The sequence below is a fragment of the Rattus rattus genome, chromosome X (genome assembly GCF_011064425.1).
Source record: "Rattus rattus isolate New Zealand chromosome X, Rrattus_CSIRO_v1, whole genome shotgun sequence".
NCBI lineage: Eukaryota > Metazoa > Chordata > Mammalia > Rodentia > Muridae > Rattus > Rattus rattus.
The window spans coordinates 109,514,499-109,540,643 of NC_046172.1; the positions used below are offsets into that span (position 1 = coordinate 109,514,499).

The window sequence follows — 26,145 nt, forward strand, 5'->3', positions numbered from 1 at the left end:
CTAGTAATAATTCGAAGACATTTAAAAAATAACTAAGAAAATGAAAATCTTTTTCTTCAAGAGAAGTCATTTAATTGAAGAATAAATATTTCATTAAAACTATAATAATGTGAAACCAGAAAATGACACAAAATACCCACAGAACCAAAGGAAGGCCATAACAACAGACCCAAAGTATGTTGGTAAAATGTTATCTATTATAAAAAAGTACTTGCTCCCAGAGTTGTATCTTTTCCTATTCTCTAGTAATTAATTATAGCAGAGGTTCCTTGATTTGACACATGGCCTGATTGACTGAATGTTTATATATAATTCTTAATTTATTAAGACTGTCTCCATCAGGTGATGAGTTTTTATTGAGTGCCTTTTCAGGATTTGCGAAAATAGTTATAGCATTTTCTTTTCTTTTTCTTTTTTAATTAAACTAATTTTTTTACTTATTCAATTTACATCCAGTTCACTGCCTTCCTCCCAGTCACCCCCACTCACAATCCTTTGCCCGTCCCCCCTCCCTTTCTCCTCTGAGTGGGTAGGGCCCCCTGGGTATCCTTCAACCCTGGCATATCAAGTCTCTGCAAACCTAGGCACTTCCTGTCTCACTGAGGCCAGACAAGGCAGTCTGAGTAGAAGAACATATCCCACATACAGACAACGACTTTCAGGACAGCCCCTGTTCCAGTTGTTTAGGACCCACATAAAGACCAAGCTGCACATCTGCTAAATATGTGTGGGGAGGCCTAGGTCCTGCCTGTGTATGTTCTTTGGTTGGTGGTTCAGACTCTGAGAGCTCTAAGGGCCCAGGTTAGTTGACTCTGTTGGTCTTCCTGTTGAGTTCCTATCCTTTTGTGGGTCCATAATCCTCCTCCTCTTTCATAAGAGTCCACACGTTCCATCTATTTGTTTGGCTGTAGGTTTCTGCATCTGTCTGAGTCAACTACTAGGTGGAGCCTACTTTAATCTTCTAAGATAGAGAGTTATAGCAATAGATTCCCCACTGTTGAACCAACACTGTGGTCCTAAATTAAATTCAACCTGATAACGACACATTATTCTTTTAGTCAGTTAGTAGATTTGACTTGGGTGGTATTAATATTTTAGGATATACGACTTATCCATTCACAAATAAAACAGTTATGCAAGATGATAATGTTAGTATATATAGAAGAAATATATAAGGCATCTGGAGCTATTCAACTGTTTCATAATAGGTCTTGTATACTGAAACCCAGTGTTGTACTATTGTTTCCTGAAAGCCTTGTTCAAGTCTAGCTACATAAAGAACAGAGAGATTTTTCTGGGATCATATACATATTTGGGGGTTCCTATGTGTGCCCGTGTCTACCTCTTACTATGGGGCCACATTACTCCACTACGCAGGCAACACTAAGGGGTTACCTCTCACTTTATTCACTTGTTTGTTCAATCATTCAACAAATATGAAATATTTATTGAGTACCTCCTGTTGACAGCTACTGTATGGGGCACTGGGGATATGAGAATGAATAAAACAAAATAAAACAGAATTCCTCTTGGCACAGCTTATATTCTAGTGAAAGAAAAAATATGAAAGAAAAATAAATAGCACACACAAACTTACAAATACTTTGGTGTTACATGAAGAAAATCTATAATATTAGGAGTGATTCTAACAAGAGAATTTAGGTTGGATGAGGAGATAAAGAGAAGAGGTGTACCTAGTAAATTGTAATGCTACTCTCTCACTTATGAGGAACATGTTCTAAGACCTCTTGCAGGATCTGTGGATACCCTGAATCCGTGAACAGCATCAAACTTTTATGCTGGTATTTTTGTCTATGTGCCCTGCGGCCTTGTCACACAAGTAGTCAGAGTTAATCTGCCCTTCCGTGTTTCATGCTGCAGTGTCTGTTTCACAGTACTGTTCTTGTGCTTTGGAGCCATTAAGAAAATTAAGCATTGTTTGAACACAAGCGCTCCAATAGCATTGCAGTTGATTTGATGACACTTCTATATGACACTAATAGCCCTCTGCAGTATGGATATGTTGGACAAGAAGATTCTTTTTTGAAAAGTTTTGAAAATTATCATTGTTACATACTCATGGTGTTTGTGTGTATGTGTGTATGTATGTGCCATACTGAACACATGGAAGTCAGAGGACAACTTTGTGGAGTCAGCTCTCTCCTTTAACCTGTGCCTGGTTCTAAGAGTGGAACTCAGGTAAGGTCACCGGGCTTGCATGTAAAGCAGTTTACTAGCTGAGCCTTCCCACTAGCCTGAAATTATTCTTGTCTCGGCAAGATGAAATGGGGAGAGATATCATTATGCTGCTCAGAATGGCATGCAGTCTAAAACTGCATAGAGTATTTATTTCTAGAAATTTTCATTTAATATTTTCAGACTTCAGTTCACTGGGTAACTGAAACCAAGAAAAGTGAAACCACAGATGAGAGCCGAGGGAACTACAGTATAGAATCACCTTGACTAACAATGGTCTTGGGTTTGCACACTGAAAATATTTGGAGTAAAAAGGCATTTAACACACTTAACCTTCCACACATCAAAGTTTAGCCCATTGCATAACATTATTTATTTAGTTTTGTAACTGAGTGGGCAATACAACGTTCAGCTGTTTCCAGGAAACACCCAAGAATGTGGTACTATGTATACCAAGCCAGGGAAAAGATCAAAATTTGAAGTATGTCTCTTACTGAATGCACATTGTTTTGATGCCACTACACTGACATGAAATTATAAGTTGACCTCTTATGAATTGTGTGCATAGAAAAAAACATTTTGGGCAAAAGAACAGCATGTGTTGAATACTTTGACACTTGCTACTTTTATGAAATTGAAAGGTCGGTTTGGCTAGAGTCACGTTCTGTTCTCTCCAGTCCATCAAAAATACATAAAGAATCACAATCGTTCCTCAACTCACCCAGTGAAAGGTAAAACAAAAGATTCTTATCCTTTCACATGGTTTAGACAGTCATGTGTGGGTAGGCCTTTTAAGAGTGGGACTCATTTTGGAAATGAGCTTTTAAAAACTTGCTTTATTAAAAGAGATGTAATATTGTAAAGAAAAAGAAATACCCTTTTAGTCTCAAAAGCATCTAGTTTTGAAGGATAATTTATCTTCTCACCACATCTTGAAGGACTATAGTATCTTGAGATGATTTTATAGAAGGGGGTCGAAGGCAATAATACTTACAAATTCTGACTTGACTGATTTGCTTGTTGTATTCTTTGATAAATAATGACATTTTTGTCTGTAGACCCTATGTTACAAATGGCTTTCCAACTTTTATTTCTGAATGTCACAAGAAAGAGTTTGTTGACTGTAACTCACCATATATATAGTAACACACGCACACACAGTGAATAAAGTGTACCTATGCAATATTTATTCTCTTCTAGCATATTTTGATACTTTTCATTCTATTCCAATTACTTTTTGTCTATTACTCTCCACCAAATTATATTCTATTATTCCAAAGATGCTGCTTGACTCGTGAAATAAGTTTTACAATCTACCCATGAGTTTGTCCAGACTGAAATGGACACATAATACCTGCCTACCAGAGGATTGTGCCATTTAAAAGCCTTGGGAAGCCCTCGGGTCTCTTACTTTAGAGCCCCCATCTCATATTAAAATGTACGATTTATACCTCACACTAAACATTTAGTTTTTAAGTTTGAAAACCCGAATAGCACCCTGGAATCAGCATAATGCTTGGTTTGAAGACACTTAGTAGTGATTTTTTTCTGGTTTTCTTTTCATGCTTTGCTTTGAGGTTGCAAGCATGTAATTGTTCTTTAAAAAACTTAACACCCTAGGCACTTGCCTGTAAAGTTGACGGTCTAACACAGTTCTGTTCTCAGTTAACAATTATGAATTCATGAGTGGAAAGAAATGAAAGATTATTATCTCTGCTAGCTTTCCTGACAGAAAGCCACTGGGGCATAGAAATTGGGTGCTTGTTAAGGTGGGTCAAGAATGACAGCAGAAAAAGTCGTGCATGGTCCATCTGAGTTGGAATTCCTGTTCACTATAGGCTTTTAGGCTTTTTCTGAACCTCCGTCTCTGGATATTGGAGATCTTATTAATTGTGCTATGCCTACCAAGCAGGAATACTATATAGATTAAAATGAAATAATGTATGTGAAAGTACCTTGCAAATTGTAAAGCACTCCCCATTTATTATTAAAATATTCAGTGGGTCCTGTTCTCATGGTTGCCCAGCTAGCTGAGGTTTTACTGAAGGAAAATTTATGAACACTAAAGCATCATTCTCAGGAATGTTTTGTGTGCACAAAGCAACCATAGCTTAGCACCTATTACTATTAATGTTCCCCTGTTTCTCTCTAACACAATTTAGACAGACTCCTATGCGTGGTGAGCCTTTAGGAAGTCTAGTTCTCACAGAAACACCACTCCTTCTTGCCAAACTACTGTACTAAATAATTATGCAATCATTGTTGCCAATAACCTTGAAGAAAAATAGGATTGTTTATGGCAGTGCTACTAAAGGCGGATGGCTGATTTTCTGAACTTCCAGGACTCTAAACTGAAGCAATTTAATTTAATTAAAATGAAGACCAGGCAGAATGCATTATTATACATTGATAATATATGCAGACACAGGCGGACATAGGGAATTATTTTGACAAAATTCACATAATAGATGCAGATCAGAGGCCCTGAACAAGCTAGTTTGTCAAATTTAATATGCCATCTCTAGAATTTTAACAGCACTATGAACTTAACAGTTGTGATTTTTTATATTGTTGTGTAAGCTATAGAGTTGGAAAGGAAACTAAAGAGAATACAATGATTTCTAGACATTATACTTGCTTTAGAACCAGGGAATGAAGCACCGAAGCCAAACCCTTCCACATGCTCATGTGCACTTTTCAGCATGGCTGTCTTGTCTATGAATCAGACAACAAAATCTTTAAGCTGGATGAACTAGTGATCGTGGCTTTTGTAGTGAACATTGGGGTGAGTTTTACTCTCCTTCCACTTGATCAATAGTGTACTTGGATTAATCAATCTTATTAGTGCTCACCAATACTTTTTTTTAACTAAGGACTCCATATAACCCCTACTAGTAATTTCTTCCCTCTTGTATTATCGCACTTGCCAAGGTCTGTTTCACTGCAGTGAATGATGGGATAGCCTAGGATGTTAAACACTCTCCTTTCCATTTTGGTTGTCTTTCAACACTTTGTTCTTCTTTTGTCACATTCCGGTCCTTAGATACAATAGCAATTCCCCAAAGCTGAGCTACACGGGAAGCAAGAGTTCCACATTTCAAACTAAGTGACATTTCAACTTAGATATTCTCCATCGCTTCAAATTCAGCTTATTTAAATTTGGACTCCTCTTAGTCCATCATCCTGAAATAGCAGGGCCAGAGATTGACAGTTAATTGCTATGAGAAGGAGCAAGAGTTAAGTCCTTCTTGGCCATAGCCTTAATCAAAACCCTTGCTATAAGTAGAACATTATGAACGATGGCTAAGGCTTATATCAGTTTCCAATTGCTACTGCAAAAAAGTGTCACACACTGAAAGGATTCAAAGAAAATAAATTTGTCATCTTACAGTTGAAATCGTCATGAGCCTCAAATGGCTTTCAAAGAACAAAATCCAAGGTGTTAGCAGAAATAAGCTACCATCCACGGACTTTAAGGGCAGATCCTATATTTGCCATCCCCAGCTTCTAGTGGACACTCATATTTCTCGTTTTGTGGTTCTCATACTCCTTCTTCAAGATCAGCACTGCACATCTGTCTCTCTGTGTCATTGTCACACAGTTATATCTTCCTATAACTCTGATATCTCCATCTGACTCCCTCTTTCCTTTTCAAGGCCTTTCTGATACTATGAGGCCTAGACAAAGTAGGGCAATCTTTAATCACATATTCAGATCTAATTGTCAAATTAAAATTTGTTTGTAGTCTTAATTCTCTTTTAGCGTGCAACATAACATACTCAGAAGGAAGTTGGTTTCTTTTATGTTGCCAAATATCTATATTAAGATTTCTGAATTTAAAAGCAATATGAGCAATGCCATATATAACATTGCTGTTATTACCGATTGAAAACTGTCTATTTCCACTTGACTGGTACACCAATTATAAAATATTGCCATGTTCACAAGTAAATGTTTGTTCTGAGCATATTATAGTTGTGAACATTTCACCCCAGTGATTACATGTTTAATACCTATGTCTCCACACATTTATTACTTGAAAATTTCTTTGTTCTTCTCCAGGGGTTCACTATCTTTCTTTAGAGTAGTTGATTCTCCAACTTCATTATACCACTTCTTCGGATGCTTTGTCATTATTAAAAAATTATGTTAGTCTCTATGATGGGAGGAGCATTAATCTATCCCAGGTATGAATTCTCCAATTGGTTCACCAATGCAGAGTGGTCAGCTATGAAACCATATACATGCAGCAAACAACGAAAATTGACTTATCAAATCATATTTGTTTGTACATACATACACACATATGTATGTGTATTTACTGTTTGATTTCATAGCAGTAATTAAAGATGAAGCCCTGAATGTGAGAGTTGGGGGCAGAGAAGGGGTTTGAGAGAAGGTAGCTGGGAGAGACTAGAGGGAGGAAAGAGGGAAAGAAAAGTAATCTAATTAGTTTTTAATTAAACACTAAATTTATTATAAGGAAAAGTAAACATAAATAATGGGGTAGTTTAAATCATGAATCTATTTAAGTTATACATATATGCTAACATGTTATAGATTAAATGTATAAGTATAACACAAACTAGGGTTTTCCTTCAATAAAGAAACATGGCTTTCTTTACCTATTTACTAAACTTTTTCTAAACCAAACCCTTTAAAATGTGTTAAAATGTGGTGAGCACTAAAAATAAAACAATCACCTGTTTCCTTTTTCAAGCTAAAGTATGGAGACAGAGGTAACGGATATGGAGTAAATAATGTCTCTTTAGCCACCAGGCCCTTAAATCACGGCTAACTGGGGCCTTTCCTACAAGGCAAATAATCTATATTTCAGCTTAGCTACTATTTGTGCAATTATTTTGGCCTTTGATTTGGGAGCTTTGCCAATCTTTTTCTCTACTCTAAAATTTACCCTTAAATGTATAAAAAAGAAAAACCTTTGTTTTTCTTTATACTTTGGACATTTCTAAGGGATTTCATTATGTTTTGCTTTAATTATTATCGCTAGCCTTACAGAAAAACAATAACATTTTTTTACATTCTTTCACTTTAATTTTTTTCAGATTATATTTATGCTATTTCTCCCTTTGTTTTCCTCCTTCCACAACCTTCCATATGGCATTTTAATTACTGTTATTTTATAGTCATAATAACACAAGCAGGTGAACATTTAAAAGAATTAGAGTTCACATATTAATGTTTGCTTATATATATGGTTTACATGTTTTCATAATTATAGATAAATGTATTAGTGGTTCCCTCATTGAGGATGATTAATTAGAACAACAAGGAAGAGTTTATAATATTCAGTTATGGAGCTATGTATAAAGAAGAGATGCAATTCATGTATAACATGAAGCTGATAAAATGGAACAGTGAGAGGCTAGAGTGATACTTCTGTCAGCAAAATGCTTACTATGCACACTTGAGGACCTGAGGTCAACCCTCTGTCCCCACATAAAAAGCCTGGTGCTGTATCTTTGGCGCTTCCAGGACAGCCAGCCTAGCCAGATCAATGGGTTCTAGGTTACACGACAGATACTATCACTAAAAAAAAGAGACAGGGAATGATTAAAGATACTTAACATTAACCTCTGGCCTCCATGTGCATTTGTACACATGTATACCAGCACACACATGTACACAAAATGAAAACAGTGCTAATATCTTCGAGTTGATAAAGGGGCAAACTTGTAGTGTATGCATGTAACAGAATATTGTTCAGTTACAGAGCGGAAGAACAGCTCTATGAGATTACATAAATGAACACTTGCAACATTATGCCAAGTGAAAGAAGCCAGACTCAAGAGGCTTTTGGGTTGAAATAGAAAAATTAAGGAACGATTGGAAGATAGAAAGGAGATTAATGGATTCTAGGACTAGAGGAGAGAGAGGTGTTAAGAGTAATGGCTAATATGTGTGAAGTGCCTATGTGGGTTAATGACAAAGTGTTCTGAATTTAGATATTGAGGATTGTTGTATAATGTTTTGAATTGTGCTAATTGCTTACTATAACTGTAGGGATTTTTGAAAAATAACTTTTTATTGTTTGGTTTTTTTTTTTTGTGAATTTCCCATCATGTACCCCAATCCCACTCATCCCTCCCTCCCCTTGTACCTGCTTCCTACCCTTACAACCACCCCCTCAACAAAGAAAAAATTTCATTGTGGAAACTATAGTATGTCTCAGTGTGTTCCACAGTATATCCTTTTGTCTTCACTTCTTTGCTAGCAAATGCTCATTGCAATGACTTAATCTGGTATGAGGCCTCTTGCTTCTGCAATACTGGACCCTTACTGAACTGGAACTCCTCTTGGGTTTCTGTAGTTCTGTATATCTGTAGGACTGGCTCCTTCATGTAGTCCAGAAGTTCATCGATGAGATAGATTTGGGGTGGGCCAATTCAACATCCTGGATCTGGATCTGAGATGTCTCTGATCTGGTCAGGCCACCAGCTCTCCAACTCTCACACTCTTGGGGCAGGCTCAACAATGTCTACAAACAGAGCCAGCTGTACCTGGGAAGTGCTAGCCTGCTGCCCAGGTGAGGTAGAGGGCCCATTCTTCCAAGTGTTGGAGCTGGTGAGGTACATGGCCAGTTCTCCCACTCTCATGAACCTGGGGCCAGCTCTCTCAGCTGCCATAGATGGGGAGGGATGAGTGGTCCCTCACTGCACCACTCCCAGCATATAAAAGAGGCAAATCTTGCTCAGGCACATTCATACCCTTGGGGCCAGCTCAAGCTTGCAAGCCTCTTATTCAGGGCCAACACTGGCCAGGCAAAGTGTGAGGACAGCTCTCCCAGGCTTATACCCTTGAGACTAGCTCACCTGCACTCTTGTCCTTCAAGGTCAGCTCTACTGTGCTGATCAGGTGAGATGCAGGGCTCACCCAAGTGTTGTAGCAGTTGAGGGGGGGACAGCTCTCCTGTTCTTAAGGACCCCATTGGGGCCAGATCTCTCACCCACTGCCAGTGGTGAGGGAAAAGGGAGGGGAAAGGATCTCCCCCTTGCTGAAGCCACCACACAACAGACAAGAGGCAGGGTCGCTCTCCTATGAACAGACCTTTAGGTTTAGCTCACCCACAACCCCCACCTCCAGGGTCTGTCCTACTGTCTACCTCAGAATTGAGGCAGGGTTCTTCTAGTATCTTACTTGCTTTCCTTCCTGGGAGCCCATCTGGGCTTGCTTGGTGCTGGACTAGTAATCCTCTCCAGTTTTTAGGGAATTTTAGGCTGCTAATCATTCAGAAGTTCATAGAGCAGAGCACTGAGTATAAACATTCCTTCTCTCTTCTTTGTCACCCAGTGATACACATGTGACATGGTAGCCATACCTGCAAAGCCTCTAGGGGCAGGAAAATATAAGTATGCACTCAAACTGGGCTTGACCTTTGACCCTGAGATTAAGAGTCTGTGCTCTGCTGACTGATCTATCCAGGAACTCCCTGTAGGTAAGGTTTTATGGTATGTAAATTATGTCCCCAAAAGTCTGTTATTTTATTATTAAATCAGGTTCAGCTTCATGCACATAAATCTTGTGGAAAGATAATAGAGATTATAGCAGTTGGCTCTTCATGTTGATAGATTTGTACATGTTACAGCTTAAGAAAATAATAACCAATTGTAACACCAACAACTAAACTCATCTTTAAATCCAAAACGAGGTCTAAGGAGGTACCTAAAGAATTGGAAGATAAAGACCTATGGGGAAGTGTAAGAAATTTTAGTTTATTCTGCCCTGAAAATCAAGAACTTTAGGCTAGAATCTGGGGTCAGAGATTATAGGGATTTGAATATATATATTATATATGTTAAGGTCACAGAAAGATTCAGGCAGTGGCTACTGCAAAGAATTTGAATGAATGTATGATGAAAGCTAAAGGTAAATCAAGGAGCAGGAACCTGCCAGACTGGCAGCACTGGGCAGCACTGGACCACACTGGATAGCACTGGGAAGTGTGCCTCCTCATCTTATAGAGGCAAGGGAGAATGATGACACAGGGATCAGAGAGAGCTGAGAGACAGATACTCACCCACCAGGAAGACAATCTGAACCTAGAGGAGGAGTCTCTAGAACGTTACCATAACTGTTACACTCAAGAGAGGCTGAGTGTTGACTGGCTAGTGACCTTAGTGTAAATTGGCCTCATGGTATAGTTCTGAGTTACAGGGTTTTTCTACACTCAGTATTGACTGACTGATATAACATTCCTTCAACAAGAATCTGAATACTAGAAAAAGTAAACCAGCATATTGATAGATGAAGACCCGAGAGAATGGGAAAGTAGCATTGACATCTAAGCTAAACTCACTAATACGAAAGATCCAGAACCTATTGGGGGAAGCAGTGAAATCTTGCTGAGAAAGGGACTGAGGTCATTTAAACCTGCCCATGATCCTTGTACTTTAATAAAGTCCAGCATAGATTATGTCGTAAGTCAAGTATATCCATCTTAGCTAGGCAGAGAAAAGACACCAGATTTTTCATTTTCCTTTGGAATAGGAGAGGAATTTGATACACGATAGTCTAAGAAATATTGCTTAGTTATGTGGAGTCCTAGCATGGTGAACAATTCCAAGGAAAGATGTGCAAGCAGCTCCTCCAGAGAATCAGCTTCTGCTCTGTCCTCGGGTTTCTGGACAATATGGTAATATCCTCTCTTAAGATTATAGACAATCAAAGGCATAGGAAATCTGGATGATGTTATTTTATTTAACATACGGAAGTAATAAGTTAATGGTGTTTAACCATCCTAGACAAAAATGATAACAAGTAGAGATTCCTATAAGTTCATATTTGGTAGTTTTTAAAATTTAAATGACAATCTAAGTGTCAAATTAAAAATAAGTTCTTCAGAACACCACACCAATGTTTACAGTTAGAAAGCAACAGGAAGTCCTTCTGGTCTTCATCTGCACCAGAGCTGGGACTGTTCCACAGCCCTCAGACACAAAACCTGCCTGCAGAGAGCTGGTCTGCCAGGAGCACTCTCCCTCCTAAGCCCTCAGCCCACAGGTGAGACCCCATTTTCTCTCCATTGACTGTCCAAGAAGAGACACCCTGGGAGCACACAGGGCATGGGAGCCACATGGTGGCCTAGGACAGGACTTTTGTCTCCATCTGTGCCCAGAGCAGGGGCTGTTCCACAGCGCTCAGACCTAAAACTGTCAACAGAGATCAAGTCTGCCAGGAGCACTTTCACTCCAAAGATCACAGGCTCACAGACCCACAGGCCCACAGGAGAGACAAGCTTCAGTCAGAGACAGCAAGATCAACTAACATCAGAGATTGAAATAATCCCGTGCATTCTATACGATCAACATGGACTAAGTCTGGTCTTCTTCAATAACAACAAAAACATAAAGCCCACATACACGTGTAAGCTGAACAACGCTCTACCAAATGACAACTTGGTCAAGGAAGAAATGAAGAAAGAAATTAAAGGCTTTTTAGAATTTAATGAAAATGAAGGCACAACATACCCAAACTTATGGGACACAATGAAAGCAATCCTAAGAGGAAAACTCATAGCTCTGAGTGCCTGCAAAGAGAAATTGGAGAGAGCATACACTAACAGCTTGACAGCACACCTGAAAGCAATAGAACAAAAAGAAGCAAATATATCCAAGAGGAGTAGACAGCAGGAAATAATCAAACTCACAGCTGAAATTAACCAAGTAGAAACAAAAAGTTCTATACAAAGAATCAACAAAACCAGAAGCTGGATCTTTGAGAAAATCAACAAGATAGACAAACCCTTAGCCAGCCTAACCAGAGGGCATGGAGACAGTATCCAAATCAATAAAATCAGAAATGAAAAGGGAGACATAACAACAGAAACTGAGGAAATTAAAAAAAATCATCAGATCCTACTACAAAAGCCTATACTTAAATGAAGTAGAAAATCTGGGGGAAATGAAAAAATTTCTAGATAATTTCCAGGTACCAAAGTTAAATTAGGATCCGATAAACCGTCTAAACAATCCCATAAACCCTAAAGAAATAGAAGCAGTTATTAGAAGTCTCCCAGCCAAAAAAGTCACAGGACCAGATGGGTTTAGTACAGAATTCTATCAGACTTTCTAAGAAGACATAATACCAATACTCTTCAAACTATTCCACAAAATAGAAACAGAAGGAACACTATGCAATTCATCCGATGAACCCACAATTACACTTATACCTAAACCACACAAAGACCCTACAAAGAAAGAGAACTTCAGGCCAATTTCCCTCATGAATATTGATGCAAAAATAGTCAATAAAATTCTCTCAAACTGAATCCAAGAACGCATCAAAATGATCATTCAACATGATCAAGTAGACTCTATCCCAAAGATGCACAGGTGGTTCAATCTATGGAAGTCCATCAACATAATTACTATATAAACAAACTCAAGGAAAAGCCACAAGATCATTTCATTAGATGCTGAGAAAACATTTTACAAAATTCAACACCCCTTCATGTTAAACATCTTGGAAAGATCAGGAATTCAAGAGTCATCCCTAAACATATTCAAAACAATATATAGCAAACCAGTAGCCAACATCAAACTAAATGGAGAGAAACTTGAAGTGATCCCACTAAAATCAGGGACTAGACAAGGCTGCCCACTCTCTCCCTAAATATTCAAAATAGTACTTGAAGTCCTAGGCAGAGCAAAACAAAAGGGGTACAAATTAGAAAGGAAGAAGTCAAAAATCACTCTTTGCAAATGATATGATAGTATACTTAACTGACCCCAAAAATTCCACCAGAGAACTCCTACAGCTGATAAACAACTTCAGTAAAGTGGCTGGATATAAAATTAACTCAAACAAATCAGTAGCCTTCCTCTACTCAACAGACAAACATGCTGAGAAAGAAATTAGGGAAATGGCACCCTTCACAATAGCTACAAATAATATAAAATACATTGGTGTGACTCTAACAAAGCAAGTGAAAAATTTGTATGACAAGAACTTCAAGTTTTTGAAAAAAGTGAAGATCTCAGAAGATGGAAAGATCTCCCATGCTCATGAATTGGAAGGATTAATAGAGTAAAAATGACCATTTTGCCAAAAGCGATCTACAGATTCAATGCAATCCCCATAAAAATTCCAACTCAATTCTTCATAGAGTTAGAAAGAACAATTTATAAATGTATTTGTAAAAACAAAAAAAGCCAGGATAGTGAAAACTATTCTCAACAATAAAAGAACTTCGGGAGAATCATCATCCCTGACCTCAAGCTGTACTACAGAGCAATCATCATAAAAACTGCATGGTATTGGTACAGAGATAGGCAGGCAGATCAGGGTAATAGAATTGAAGATACAGAAATGAACCCACAAACCTATGGTCACTTCATCTTTGACAAAGGAGCTAAAACCATCCAGTGGAAAAAAGACAGCATTTTCAACAAATGGTGCTGGTTTAAGTGGAGGTCCGCATGTAGAAGAATGCAAATTGATCCATTCTTATTGCTCTGTACAAAGCTCAAGTCCAAGTGGATCAAGGACCTCCACATAAAACCAGATACATTCAAACTAATAGAAGAAAAATTGGGGAAGATCCTCAAACACATGGGCACTGGGGAAATTTTCCTGAACAGAACACCAGTGGCTTATACTGTAAGATCAATAATCAACAAATGGGACCTTGTAAAATTGGGAGACCAAGGACCCTATCAATAGGACAAAGCAGCAACCAACAGACTGGGAAAAGTCTTTACCAATCCTACATCCGATAGAGGGCTAATATCTGATATATACTAAGAATGCAAGAAGTTAGACTCCAGAGAATCAAATAATACTATTAAAAAATGGGCTACAGAGCTAAACAAAGAATTCTCAACTGAGGAATACCAAATGGCTGAGAAGCACCTAAAAAATGTTTAACGTCCTTAGTCATCAGGGAAATGCAAATCAAAACAACCCCTGAGATTCCACCTCACACCAGTCAGAATGGCTAAGATCAAACACTCAGGTGACAGTAGATGATGGCGAGGATGTGGAGAAAGAGGAACATTCCTTCATTTTTGGTGGGATTTCAAGGTGGTACAAACACTGTAGAAATCAGTCAGGAGGTTCCTCAGAAAATTGGTACTACCTGAGGACCCAGCTATACTACTCCTGGGAATACATCCAAAAGATGCTTCAACGTATAACAAGGATACACATTCCATTATGTTCATAACAGCCTTCTTTATGATAGCCAGAAGCCGGAAATATCTCAGATGTCCTTCAATAGAGGAATGAATACAGAAAATGTGGTACATCTACACAATGGAGTACTACTCTGCTATTAAAAACACTGACTACATCAAATTTTTAGGCAAATGGATGGAACTAGAAAATATCATCCTGAGTGAGGTAACCCAATCACAAAAGAACACACATGGTATGTACTTACTGATAAGTGGATATTAGCCCAAACTTGGAATACTTAAGAAAAAATTCACAGATCATAGGATGACCAAGAAGGAGGAAAACCTAAATGTGGATGATTTATTCCTTCTTAGAAAGGAGAACAAAATACTCACGGGAGGAAATACAGGGACAAGGAGTGGAGCAGGGACTGAGGGAAAGGTCATCCAGAGACTCCCTCACCTGTGGATCCATCCCATATGCCAGCAAACCCTGTCACTATTGCTGATGCCAAGAAGTGTGTGCTGATAGGAACCAGATATAGGTGTCTCCTGAGAGGCCCTGTCCGTGCCCTACTGATATAAATGACCTATTGATATAGCTAACCATTGAACAAGGGGACCCCAATGGAAGAATCAGAGAAAGAACTGAAGGAACTGAAGGTGACTGCAACACCATAGGAAGACCAACAAGATCAACCAATCAAATCCCACCAGAGCTCCTAGAGACTAAACCACCAAGCAATGAGTACCCATGGAGGGACACATGACTTCAGCCACATATGTAGCAGAGGATGTCATTGTCCAGCCGTCAATGGGAGGAAAATCCCTTGGTCCTGTGAATGCTTGTTTCCCTAATATAGGGTATTGCTAGGGTGTTGAGGTTGGATTTGGTGGGTGGAAGTGGGAGCATCCTCATAGAAGCAGGGGAGGAGGGAGGAAGTATCGGAGAGGGGGGGAAGGGGATAACGTTTGAAATGTAAATACATAAAATATCCAAGAAAAATAAAATTATATAAAAAAGAAATAAAAGAAAGCAACACTCAGCTATGGAGACAGTTACAGGTTAGGTATTATTTGATTCCATTGGTATTCTACTGTCATAAAACTAAAATATATTTAAGCAAAAATATATCAAAGTAGAATTTTAACCAGGTCCAAAGTATGTGTTTACTTTAAAAAGAAAACCTGATATTCCTTAACTGGAAGAAAAATCAATAAATATTACAAATTCAAATTGATACACATCTAGTATTTTTGATTTGTAAGCATAATAAATAAATATTTAAATAGAAATAGATAGAAATACTTCAACATACCCAAAGCTTCTGCAAGGCCCCAAACCTTCTGTCCATAGATGTCGGTCTTGTTCCAAGCAAATGTATAGACGAGATTAATTGCAGCAGGAAACCACTTCTGTGTGAGTCTGCCTTCCACAGCTACTGTGAGGTGTACTTTAATCATGCCCACAGGAATTGTTGAGTGTGTCAAAAGGATCCTCAGCAAAGTTTTATACCCAGGTGTTCTACTGCTCAGGTAACTCAGCCTCACGAAGCTGGATGGAATGGGGATTTCCTCCTGTACAACCTACGATTGAAACACATACAAAACACATGACACACACACACACACACACACACACACACACACACACACACACACACCAATACAAATTAGCCCTCCAGTACTCACAGGTAGAGGAAGCTAACACATACTTTGTTGTTTGAGAAAACAGATCAACGGAAGTGAATACTGGGATCTACTGATGTCAAGCCCCGTGTTCCCAGAGTTTGAGTCTGGGCAACCAAAAGTTTTGAATGTTCTATTAAGATCTGAATGAGAACAAGAAATATAGCCAACACTACAGATTGCTCTCATCCTCTGGTGCCATGAATGATTGTAAACAACAATTTTATTCTTTCAACAGCATTCTAAAAATTGCTTAGTAAGACCTGGGAAAGGTAACAGTGCTGAATGTCAGGCAATGTAGCGCTCTAGGCTCTGTTAAGGGGTCATCTTCCTTATAAATACATACAGATACCCTTCCTCGGAGCTATGTTACACAGCTCAATTCCTTTGCTTATTCACGCTGGGCTTTCTAAGAGGAAGGACTGCAGTAGCAGGTATTGATATTTTCAAGCAGAAAGCAGAAAGTGATATTTAATGACAAGATTCTGGAATTAATCTTTACTGAAGTCAGCAAGTTTGTTTACTTTGGAACTTAGAATGATCTGGAGGTCAACACTTTAATCACAATTTTCTCACATTTTTCTTTATGACTGGAGGTAGAAATGTCTGGGTATAACTTTCTACAATTTTGGCTCCAATGACCAAAATGAAAATAATTCCCACTAATTCCTCTGTAAATCTTGTAGTAAACATTGGTTTCAGAGTTAAAATGCCATTTGGCTTTGTTAATTAATTGGTATTACTTATTTGTTTACTACTACAGATGGAGCTAAATGTCAAAAACTGGTAACTAAAACTGATCTTGTATTCCAGGATTTTTATTTTTCCGAGTAAAATAGCTGAAGAGGCCATTTTATTCAGAATATTTAACATGACATGAAGTGTGAAAATATTTTCATGTCCTGTTTTATTACTACTCCTTTCTCCTTCAGCTTCTTCATACTTGCATGCAAAGTGGTCCAAAGAGCTGATATTTAAATGCAAAGCATCACAGTTTCTTCCCAGATTTGGGGTAGTTTTGCTACTTCCAAGGACCTAATGATTTTTGCATAGCCTTTAAACATTGTTTTATTTCTAACGATATGTGTCTGCGCATGTCTGTGTATGAGTGTAGGTGCCCAAGGAGGCCAGAACAGGGTATCTGATCCTATGAAGCTGGAGTTATATGCAGTTGTAAGCTACAAAATGTGGGTGCTGGGAACCAAATTTGAAAGCTCAGGAAGAATAGCAAGTGTACTTAACTGCAGAGTCACTCCAGCCCCTCATCTACCTTCTTTGTCCAGTATTTTCTCCCCTACACTATATGTTTTACATTAAAATTTGTTCACTGGCCACTTTTTTAGATCCTAACTGTAGTCAATGATAACACATTTGTTACCTTAGTATTTCATTTCTATAAGGAAATATTTCTAAGTTTGAAAACTTGTGTGTTAAACAAAGCCTTATACTTGCTAATGGCATCTGTGGAAGAAATATATATATATATATATATATATATATATATAATTTTTCATCATTTTCTTTATTTCCTAAGGAAAAGTGTTAGAATAGCCAAGACCACTGACAATCTGCATGGCTTTTTCCAGAGAGGGTTATTTTGGTGTGAATTGTTCCTCAGCGGGAGTACAGAGAACTTTGGGGGCTGTTGTGATAGCAGTAAAGTCAATTCAGTCTTTGAATATTCATTAAGCTCTTTGAGTATATGCTTGTTGATTTTTAGATCTGTAAGCCATTTATGTGGCATTTACTTTTAAATATCATTAAAACATTTCTATAATATTGTCTATGACTGGTTCGTACTATGGCTGTCAGAGTGGTTTAAAAATGAATGTTCAGTAAAGAATAATTCTCAGGAATGCTAAACTATTAAGATCTTAACTATGAAAGCTCAAATACTGAAAAACATCATTGTGTAAGGCATCCCTTTTCCAGTCTTGAAAACTAGCTTATTAAATACAGCTAAACAAAAAGAACTTTCATGACTTCTAAGAACAATGACAGTAAATACAACCTACACGATAGCAGAAAAATAGATCTTAAGCAGCTTCAATTTCAGAACAGAAATAGTCCAAGCTCATTGATTATGCTGTTATCTCCATTAAGCCAGCTCACTATAATTTTTTAGGGCACCATGTTAATTTGGTGAAAGTTGAACATTTCTCTTGAGAGCTATTTCCTGGCCACAAATAATGCCCTTATATCTTAGTCATTCAAAATGTTTCTTCTGGAAAACAAAGGGACTCATAATATAAAGGCAACAGGAATGATAGAAAAAAAATTAACCAAGACACACTGTCAAACTTCTTAATGACTATAACTTCACAAATGTGAAGCCCAATATACTCACCTGCAGCTCAGGGACAATAGTTCCCCTTTCTGGACAGGATCCTCCAAATGAGGTGAGTGGTGAAGGAAGTACAATAGGATTTGGGCTGATGAAGTTGGAAATATCACAGGATGGTGGGTCTGCTACAGTTCTCTGCATGATCACTTTCTCCACCACAATAAACTGATTCCAGGGCAACCAGAGCGTTCTCTTTTCAGACAGGAAAGGTGATCGTTCAAAGATTAAGACTACAGAGATACCACCAATGGCTACGAGGTCAAAGCTAAAAGGGAAAAAAAAACAGGAAGAAGAGAAGAAGGATGAAGAGAAGATAGATGAAGGGGCAAGGGGAGAAGAGAAGCACCCTGAATGATATGAGCAGTTGAAATAAAGTTTAATATTTAAAATAAATATAGGTTAATTATAGTATTCTTTCTTAATTTTGGGAAATTGTATCCACTTTTGTTTTCTGTTTTATAAACCTCCACTCACTTGGTATTCATTTCATGGATGATTTCTTTTTATCATTCAGTAGACTTTTGATATGGAATTTTGTACCAGTGTTTGATGTTCATCAGAATAGAAACATCAGTTCTAACAGTGTCTTAAACAAAATTAGTGCATGCATATTTTTGTAAAATCAAATTTGGCATTATTGCTTTCCTTGTTTGAGTAGTTAATATTTTGTAGTATTTTAAATATGCATTTTCATTCTGAAAAATTCTATAAGTAGATATATGGTATGTATATTTACATATATACAAGCACATACTTTCTACCTACCTACCTATCTATCCACCTATCTATATCTATCAATCTATCTATTGATCTATATCTATATGTCTCTATTTATATGGAAAGAGCCAAAGGTTAAATGTCTTGTTCAGGGCCACAAATAAAGTATCAGAAATCAGTCAGTGTCTCTGAGATAACTTGGAGAGAAAAATACCAGGACAGGAAAAGCCTTCAGAGAAATTTGATTGAACTAAACCATGCATAAACCTGCATCTACCCACCATCTTCAGCTCCCAATTATGTCTGAATTCCATATTTAGGATTTCTGACTTTGGCTTCCTATTGTAAGAAAATCAGTAACTCACCATTCTTATGTCTGCCTCCAGCTCTCTAGTGTCTCTGACAAAAGAAGACCATCTCTCTTGTAAGCCAACTATGTCCCTCTATAGAAGTGGTCTCTGACAAGACTATTGTATGGGAGCATAAAAGCCTCAGCTTTCCTTTCATTCTGCACTGATGGCTCCACCTCACTTCTTTTTAAAGTAAAACGATGTCTTTGAGGTAATGCACTTGAAAAGCACCCAACAAGATGAAATTTAATAAAAAGTAACACAATAATAAATCATTATCATTGCACCTTAAAAATGCACAAATGACAATATGATGCTCCTTCATTCTCAAAACAATGCAAGTTCATATGAGAACAATATAAGCATTTCCCTGCATTAGAAAAGGTCTTTCTGTCAAGCTCTTCTTTGATGCCTGAAAGCCTGATAGGGAAATTGACTTAATTATGGATATCTTACTACTCACTTTATGTGACATTTATTAGGCTCAATCAAGTATTACCATTCATCTCTTGTTGAAAAAAATTTTCCAGGGAAAGATAATGGATAGTAACAAAGGATGGTTAGCACCATATATTTATTTGTGCCTTTTTAGTGAAGTAGCAGTAATATTAAGATGTATTTCAAAAGGAGCATTTTAATAACTGAGTTAGGAAATAATATTGGTTTGAATTAAAAAGTAAAACCAAACAGCTTATGCTTTAGAACGAGAGGCTGAATTCATGATAATAGGAGTCATTGAAGACAGTGTCAGAGAAATGTCCAATACTGTTTGTCAAGCAATCTTTCCTTTACATCAACTTTAACATAGATTTTACTTCATGACCTTGGTCAAATGTGCTTGCATTGTACAAACAGAAAGCCTTAACTTTGTAATTCATGAGTGCTTATTTATTAGAAAACAAACAATAACAACTGACATAAAGACACAAAAGGAAAATAAATTATCCAAATAATAACTAATATCTAGGTATTATTCCCTTTCTATAAAGGTTAAGAAGACAGGGCAGTCACCCTTTTTTGGGAAGAGTGTGTTGATTCATTTGAGTTTGAATCTCATTTGTAAATCTCTATGAACTATAGTTAGATATTATTAATAAGGGATCCAATATGATATATTTACAGCTACTTCTATAAAGAATGGCAAGTATATAGTTGGGAATCAGCACATGGTAACTTTGTTCTCAACTTAGATACATTCGCCTACTAAAGTTTCTATATATTTCTCTTCATTGCAAAGAAGACATTGTAGGCCAGCTTTTGATTACTTCATGAAGAGTTACTGAGTTCTGAGTTCTTGAAACTTCTCTAGGTTTCTTATGGTAGTTCATGTTATGTTTCAATTTGGCTAAGTTATGCACTTTGATTACTCAACACAAAAACAAATCTTAGATATTGGTGTGGAGATATTTAGCAGATAGGATTAAGTTCTTCAATCAGTTGACATTAAGTAATGGAGATTTCCTAGATAGTGGGAGTGGGTCCTCACCAACCATTTGATAGAATTAAGAACAAAAATAAAGTTTATCAGAGGAAATAGAAAATCTTGCTCATAACCTCTACAAATTGTTCCTGAATTTTCAATATATGGATATAGATATCAGATGAGCAGGCTCTACAACGCATAAGTCAAATCCTTGAAATAAATCTCTCTCTTTCATACATACATACATACATATATCTATATATCTATATATATATATGTGTGTGTGTGTGTTTGTGTGTGTGTCTCATGAACTGTAGTTATATATCATTAATAAAGAATCCTATATGATATATATATATATCTACAGCTACTGCTATGAATGAAAACATTACTGCTGTAAATAAGACAAAGATACACACACACACACACACACACACACATATATATATAAATATGAATGGGGATATATGTATTCAAACACACACAAACATACATACACACATACACATACACACATATATGATTGGCCTCTGAATATCTACACTTTACATGTAAATGTTCTAATTTTTCTATCTTCTTAGAAAACATTGACTTCCATGTTTCTCTCCTTTCCACCTGGTTATACATAGTAAATATTTCTGGGGTTATTTCTTGACATGGAAGTGGAAGGTGGATCATGCCTTAAATTCATGTCAACCATTACAACGCCAAACACAGTGACCTGTGCGTGATTTAATCTTTGACATTTTTCCTCTCACAAATCCCGTCCATTTACAGAGATCAGGAAGCATATGTTTTTATGCTATATGGTAGCAAGTATAAGATGGAGAACCAGTCCTGCATATAGATGGAAATTATTGAAATCTCTAAGATGTCTTATGATATCCATCAATTGGAGTGAATTAGAGGGAACTCCCCTCATGTTTCAATCTTGAAAAGAAAGTTCCCGAAATACCTAATGTTTTCCAGGATTCTTCTAAGAATATCATCAGCATTTCACATATTTTTCTTGCTGTTAGTTGAAGTACTTGTAAATTTTCTTTCAACCCTGTACTGACTGAGTTATGTGTCTAAATTGAAGGTGGAAAACCATAGAAGAAAAGAGCAAGATTACTTGATTTGAAATCTTAGACTCTGGCCCCATCATCTGGGTTAATCTCAGTAAACTTTGTCCTCTGCCAAAAGGGGAAGGTATAAACAATGGTGACCCCATAGGGTTGTTGAGAAGATGAACATGATGATGTTAATGAAAACATATTTGGCATAGAGGCAACTCTAATACATGTTTTTGTATTATCCTTTAGACTTGAGTTTTATTCTACCCTTCTTGCCTTTCTTTTCTTCTTGGATTTTTTTTATTTACATTTCAAATGTTATTCCTTTTCTCGATTTCCCCTCCACAAACCCCTTTATCTCATCCCCCTCCCACTGCTTCTATAAGGGTGGTCGCCCACCTACCTATACACACACCTCACTACCCAGGTATTTCCTACACTGGGGAATCAACCTTCAAAAGACCAAGGGCCTCTCTTCCCATTGATGCCCAATAAGGCCATTCTCTGCTTCATATGCAGCTAGAGTAATGGGTTCCTCCACGTTTACTCTTTGGGTGGTGGTTTAGTCCCTGGGAGCTCTGGGGGTGTCTGGTTAGTTGATTTTGTTGTTTTTCCTATTGGGTTGCAAACCCCTTCAGCTACCTCAGTCCTTCCTTTAACTCTATCTTTGAGGTTCTTGTTCTCAGTCCAATGGTTGGATGCAAGCATCTACCTCTGTATTTGTCATGCTCTGGCATAGCCTCTCAGGGGTCAGCTATATCAGGCTCCTGTGAGCAAGTATTTCTTGGCATCAACAATAGTTTTTGGATTTGGTGTCTGTTTATGGGATGGACCCCTGGGTATGACCGTCTCTGCATAGACTTTCCTTCAGTCTTAGTCCTCCAGACTTAGTCTCTAAATTTCCTTTAGACAGGAGCAATTCAAAATCCGAAAGGAAAAGGGAGATCTGAGAAAAGAAACTGAGGAAATTAAAAAAAAAATCATCAGATCCTACTACAAAAGCCAACAAAAATTCAACAAAACATGAAATCTGGACGAAATGGACAGTTTTCTAGAAAGATACCAGGTAACAAAGTTAAATCAGGATCAGATAAACTATCTGAGTAATCTCATAACCCCTAAAGAAATAGAAGCAGCCATTAAAAGTCTCCCAACCAAAAAAGCCCACGACCAGATGGTTTTGGTGCAGAATTATATCAGATATTCAAAGAAGACCTAAAACCAATAATCTTCAAACTATTCCACAAAATAGAAACAGAAAAAACACTACCCAATTGGTTCTATGAAGTCACAATTACACTTACGCCTAAGCCACACAAAGACCCTACAAAAAAAGAGAACTTCAGACCAATTTCCCTTATGAATATCAATGGAAAAATACACAATAAAATTCTCACAAACCGAATATAAGAACCCTTGATTACAATCATTCACTACAATCAAGTAAGCTTCATCCCAGGGATGCAGGGATGGTTTAATATATGGAAATCCATCAAAGTAATCCACTATATAAATAACAAACTCAAAGGAAAAAAAACACATGACCATCTCATTAGATGCTGAGAAGCATTTGACAAAATTCAACACCCTTTCATGATAAAAGTTAGAATCCAGAGAATCAAATAACCCTGTTAAAAATGGGGTACAGAGCTAAACAAAGAATTCTTAACTGAGGAATATCAAATGGCTGAGAAGCACCTAAAGTAATATTCAACATCCTTAGTCATTGGGGAAATGCAAATTAAAACACCCCTGAGATTCTACTTCATACCAGTCAGAATGACTAAGTTCAAAAACTCAGGTAACAACAGATGCTGGCCAGGATGTGGAGAAAGAAAAACACTCCTCCATTGTTGGTGGGATTGCAAGCTGGTATAACCACTCTGGAAATCAGTTTCGCAGTTCGTCAGATAATTGGACATTGAACTACCTGAGGATCCAGCTATACCACTCCTGGGCATACACCCAAAAGATGCTCCAACATATAACAAGGACACAAGCTCCACTATTTTCATAGCAGCCTTATTTATAATATCCGGAGGCTGTCAAGAACCCAGATGTCCTTCAACAGGGGAATGGATACAGAAAATGGCACTCCAGTGCAGGGGAGTGTCAGGGCAGGGAGGTGACAGGGAGTTGATGGGTAGGTGAGGGAGCATGCTCCTAGAAGCGGGGGTGGGAGGTGGGAGGGATAGCAGGTTTATGGAGAGGAAGCCAGGAAAGGGAAAAACATTTAAAATGTAAATAAAAATCCAATAAAGGGAAAAAAAGAAGCAAAGAAAAAAAGAAAGAAAAAAAGTAGAAAAACCTTGTCATGGTCATTTTATGTCTGAGAAATGCTAGAGGGAGAGGCTGCGTGGCATTTAGGCCATATATTTTGAATGTATATACTCTTTATGGATCCTGCAAAGAATATCACTGCTAGAGAGTACTCTTGGCCAGCATTACCCATTTACACAAACCTGATTCTTTTTACAGAACGCTCCTTAGAGGAGAGTCTTGGCATTTAAAATACAAAGTACAAAAATTGCAACAAAATTATTCTGTAAAATATTTTCTCTAATCTGGAAACAGAAACTTTTAGAGCTTTTAGACAGTAAAATTATTTTAGGTTCTTTTATGAAGATAAATTGATGCATTGACCCAAAGGAAGGCCTCATTATACCTCTGTAATAGGTCATAAGAAGTCAAAGAAATAATTGTTTTCTCACTTAATATATGTGGTTCAAGATAACTGGCAAGGCAGAAAGTTCTTTTGTGTATCAGTTATTGGTGAGCGAACTTCTAAAATTCTGTCATTTAATCCAACTGAGAGAAAGGTCTACTTTAATCAATAGAGTTCTAATTCTGCTATATTTGACAGGAAATATTGTTTCCCTAACATCTTTGTGAAGCTTGTTATAATAAGATGGCCGGTTAGGAATATAATTTACATACAAATAATTTTCTACTCTCTAAAAACAGTTTCTTGTCTTAAGTGTGTTAAAAACCTCCTCTCTATAGTCTTTAATTTTTACACACGTTTTCTTGACAGGCAGTTGAAAAAATAAATTTAGCACAGCTCAAGTTGAACAATTAGCATTTCTGAAGTGGGTAGGACTAATAAGGTTTGATTGTAGGTTCTTGAAATAAGATAGTCTCTCACACTGTGATAAAGCTCTGCGCCAACAGGTCTTTTTGTGAGCACTGAAGTAGTTTGTTATGAATAGGACACTTTAAGGGTAGCTACCTGGAGACTAGGGCACCCTAAGGCTATTATTATAGTGTTCATGAGAGTCATAAATACTGCCTTCAAGGTGGACACATGGGTCTATTGACTCAATGATTCTGAACAAGTGTCTATCTAAATGACAGCAAGAAAAATGTTTTTAGGAGCAATCCTTTTTTAGACTGGAAGGGCTTATCTCTGAGGTCATGCTTCCCAGGTCTTAGAGAAACTTGAGAAAGCATCGTATGGTTGTGGATACTTGGTATTAACTTAGGATAGTTACATGGGCTGGCCATGCCCGTCGATCGATTGCAATCACTAAGGAAATAGGTAACTTAGGGGGGGACTTTGTTTTTGTGATGCTAGGGATCCAACCCAGGCCCTGTGCATACCAACCCACACTTCTATCCCTGAGCTACATTTCAAATAGCAGGGAAAGCACATTTTCAAAGCCCTTAGTTAATGTGACTAAATTTTGAACTTTTGGAGGAAACCTATTTACATGGTCATTTCTCAAATATCTGAAATGTTTTTATGCTCATTCAGGAAGAACAGTCTATTCTGTATTTTATCATTTATTTTTGGCATCATCTCACTGACCTTTCAGGTTAGATTTATAAATGGAATTAGATGACCACATGTCCAGTGTTTTAAGAGGGCTTGGGAAGGATAATGTAATGGTAGAAATTTGGTAGAAAATAGAGGAAATAATTGTCACTATTTCCTTTTCTAGATACATCTAAAGGGAAGATGGACTTAGTGTCCTTGTCACATTGTATGAGTCCTGGTTTTACCTATGGCTAAAGGTCAGTACTTTCCTCCACATTAATCAAAAGCAACAGGCTTTACCTTCCATCCTGCCGACTGATGGTAAAGCCATAGTCACTGTGATGCAAGAAACTGACATTGACTCCCACAAGAGGGGTTCCATCTACTGCCACTACTTGGCCTCGAATCACACAGGCACGCCTGCAAGAAAAGGGCAAAGATAATCAGAAAATCCCAATAATATCAAACTCTAATGCCAAG

At 37.5% G+C, this 26,145-nt stretch overlaps 1 protein-coding gene and 1 non-coding gene across 2 annotated transcripts in view; both read right to left on the reverse strand.

Moving 5' to 3' along the window:
• Tenm1 (teneurin transmembrane protein 1) overlaps positions 1–26,145 on the reverse strand; it is a 175,006-nt gene that overhangs the window by 127,856 nt on the left and 21,005 nt on the right. Inside the window, 3 exon segments of the mRNA XM_032889476.1 lie at positions 15,650–15,917; positions 18,367–18,628; positions 25,966–26,085. Coding sequence (XP_032745367.1) covers positions 15,650–15,917; positions 18,367–18,628; positions 25,966–26,085 — 650 coding nt within the window.
• Positions 9,426–9,557, reverse strand: LOC116889516. Its single transcript, XR_004386459.1, has one exon. It is a non-coding gene; the product is annotated as a small nucleolar RNA SNORA17 (small nucleolar RNA).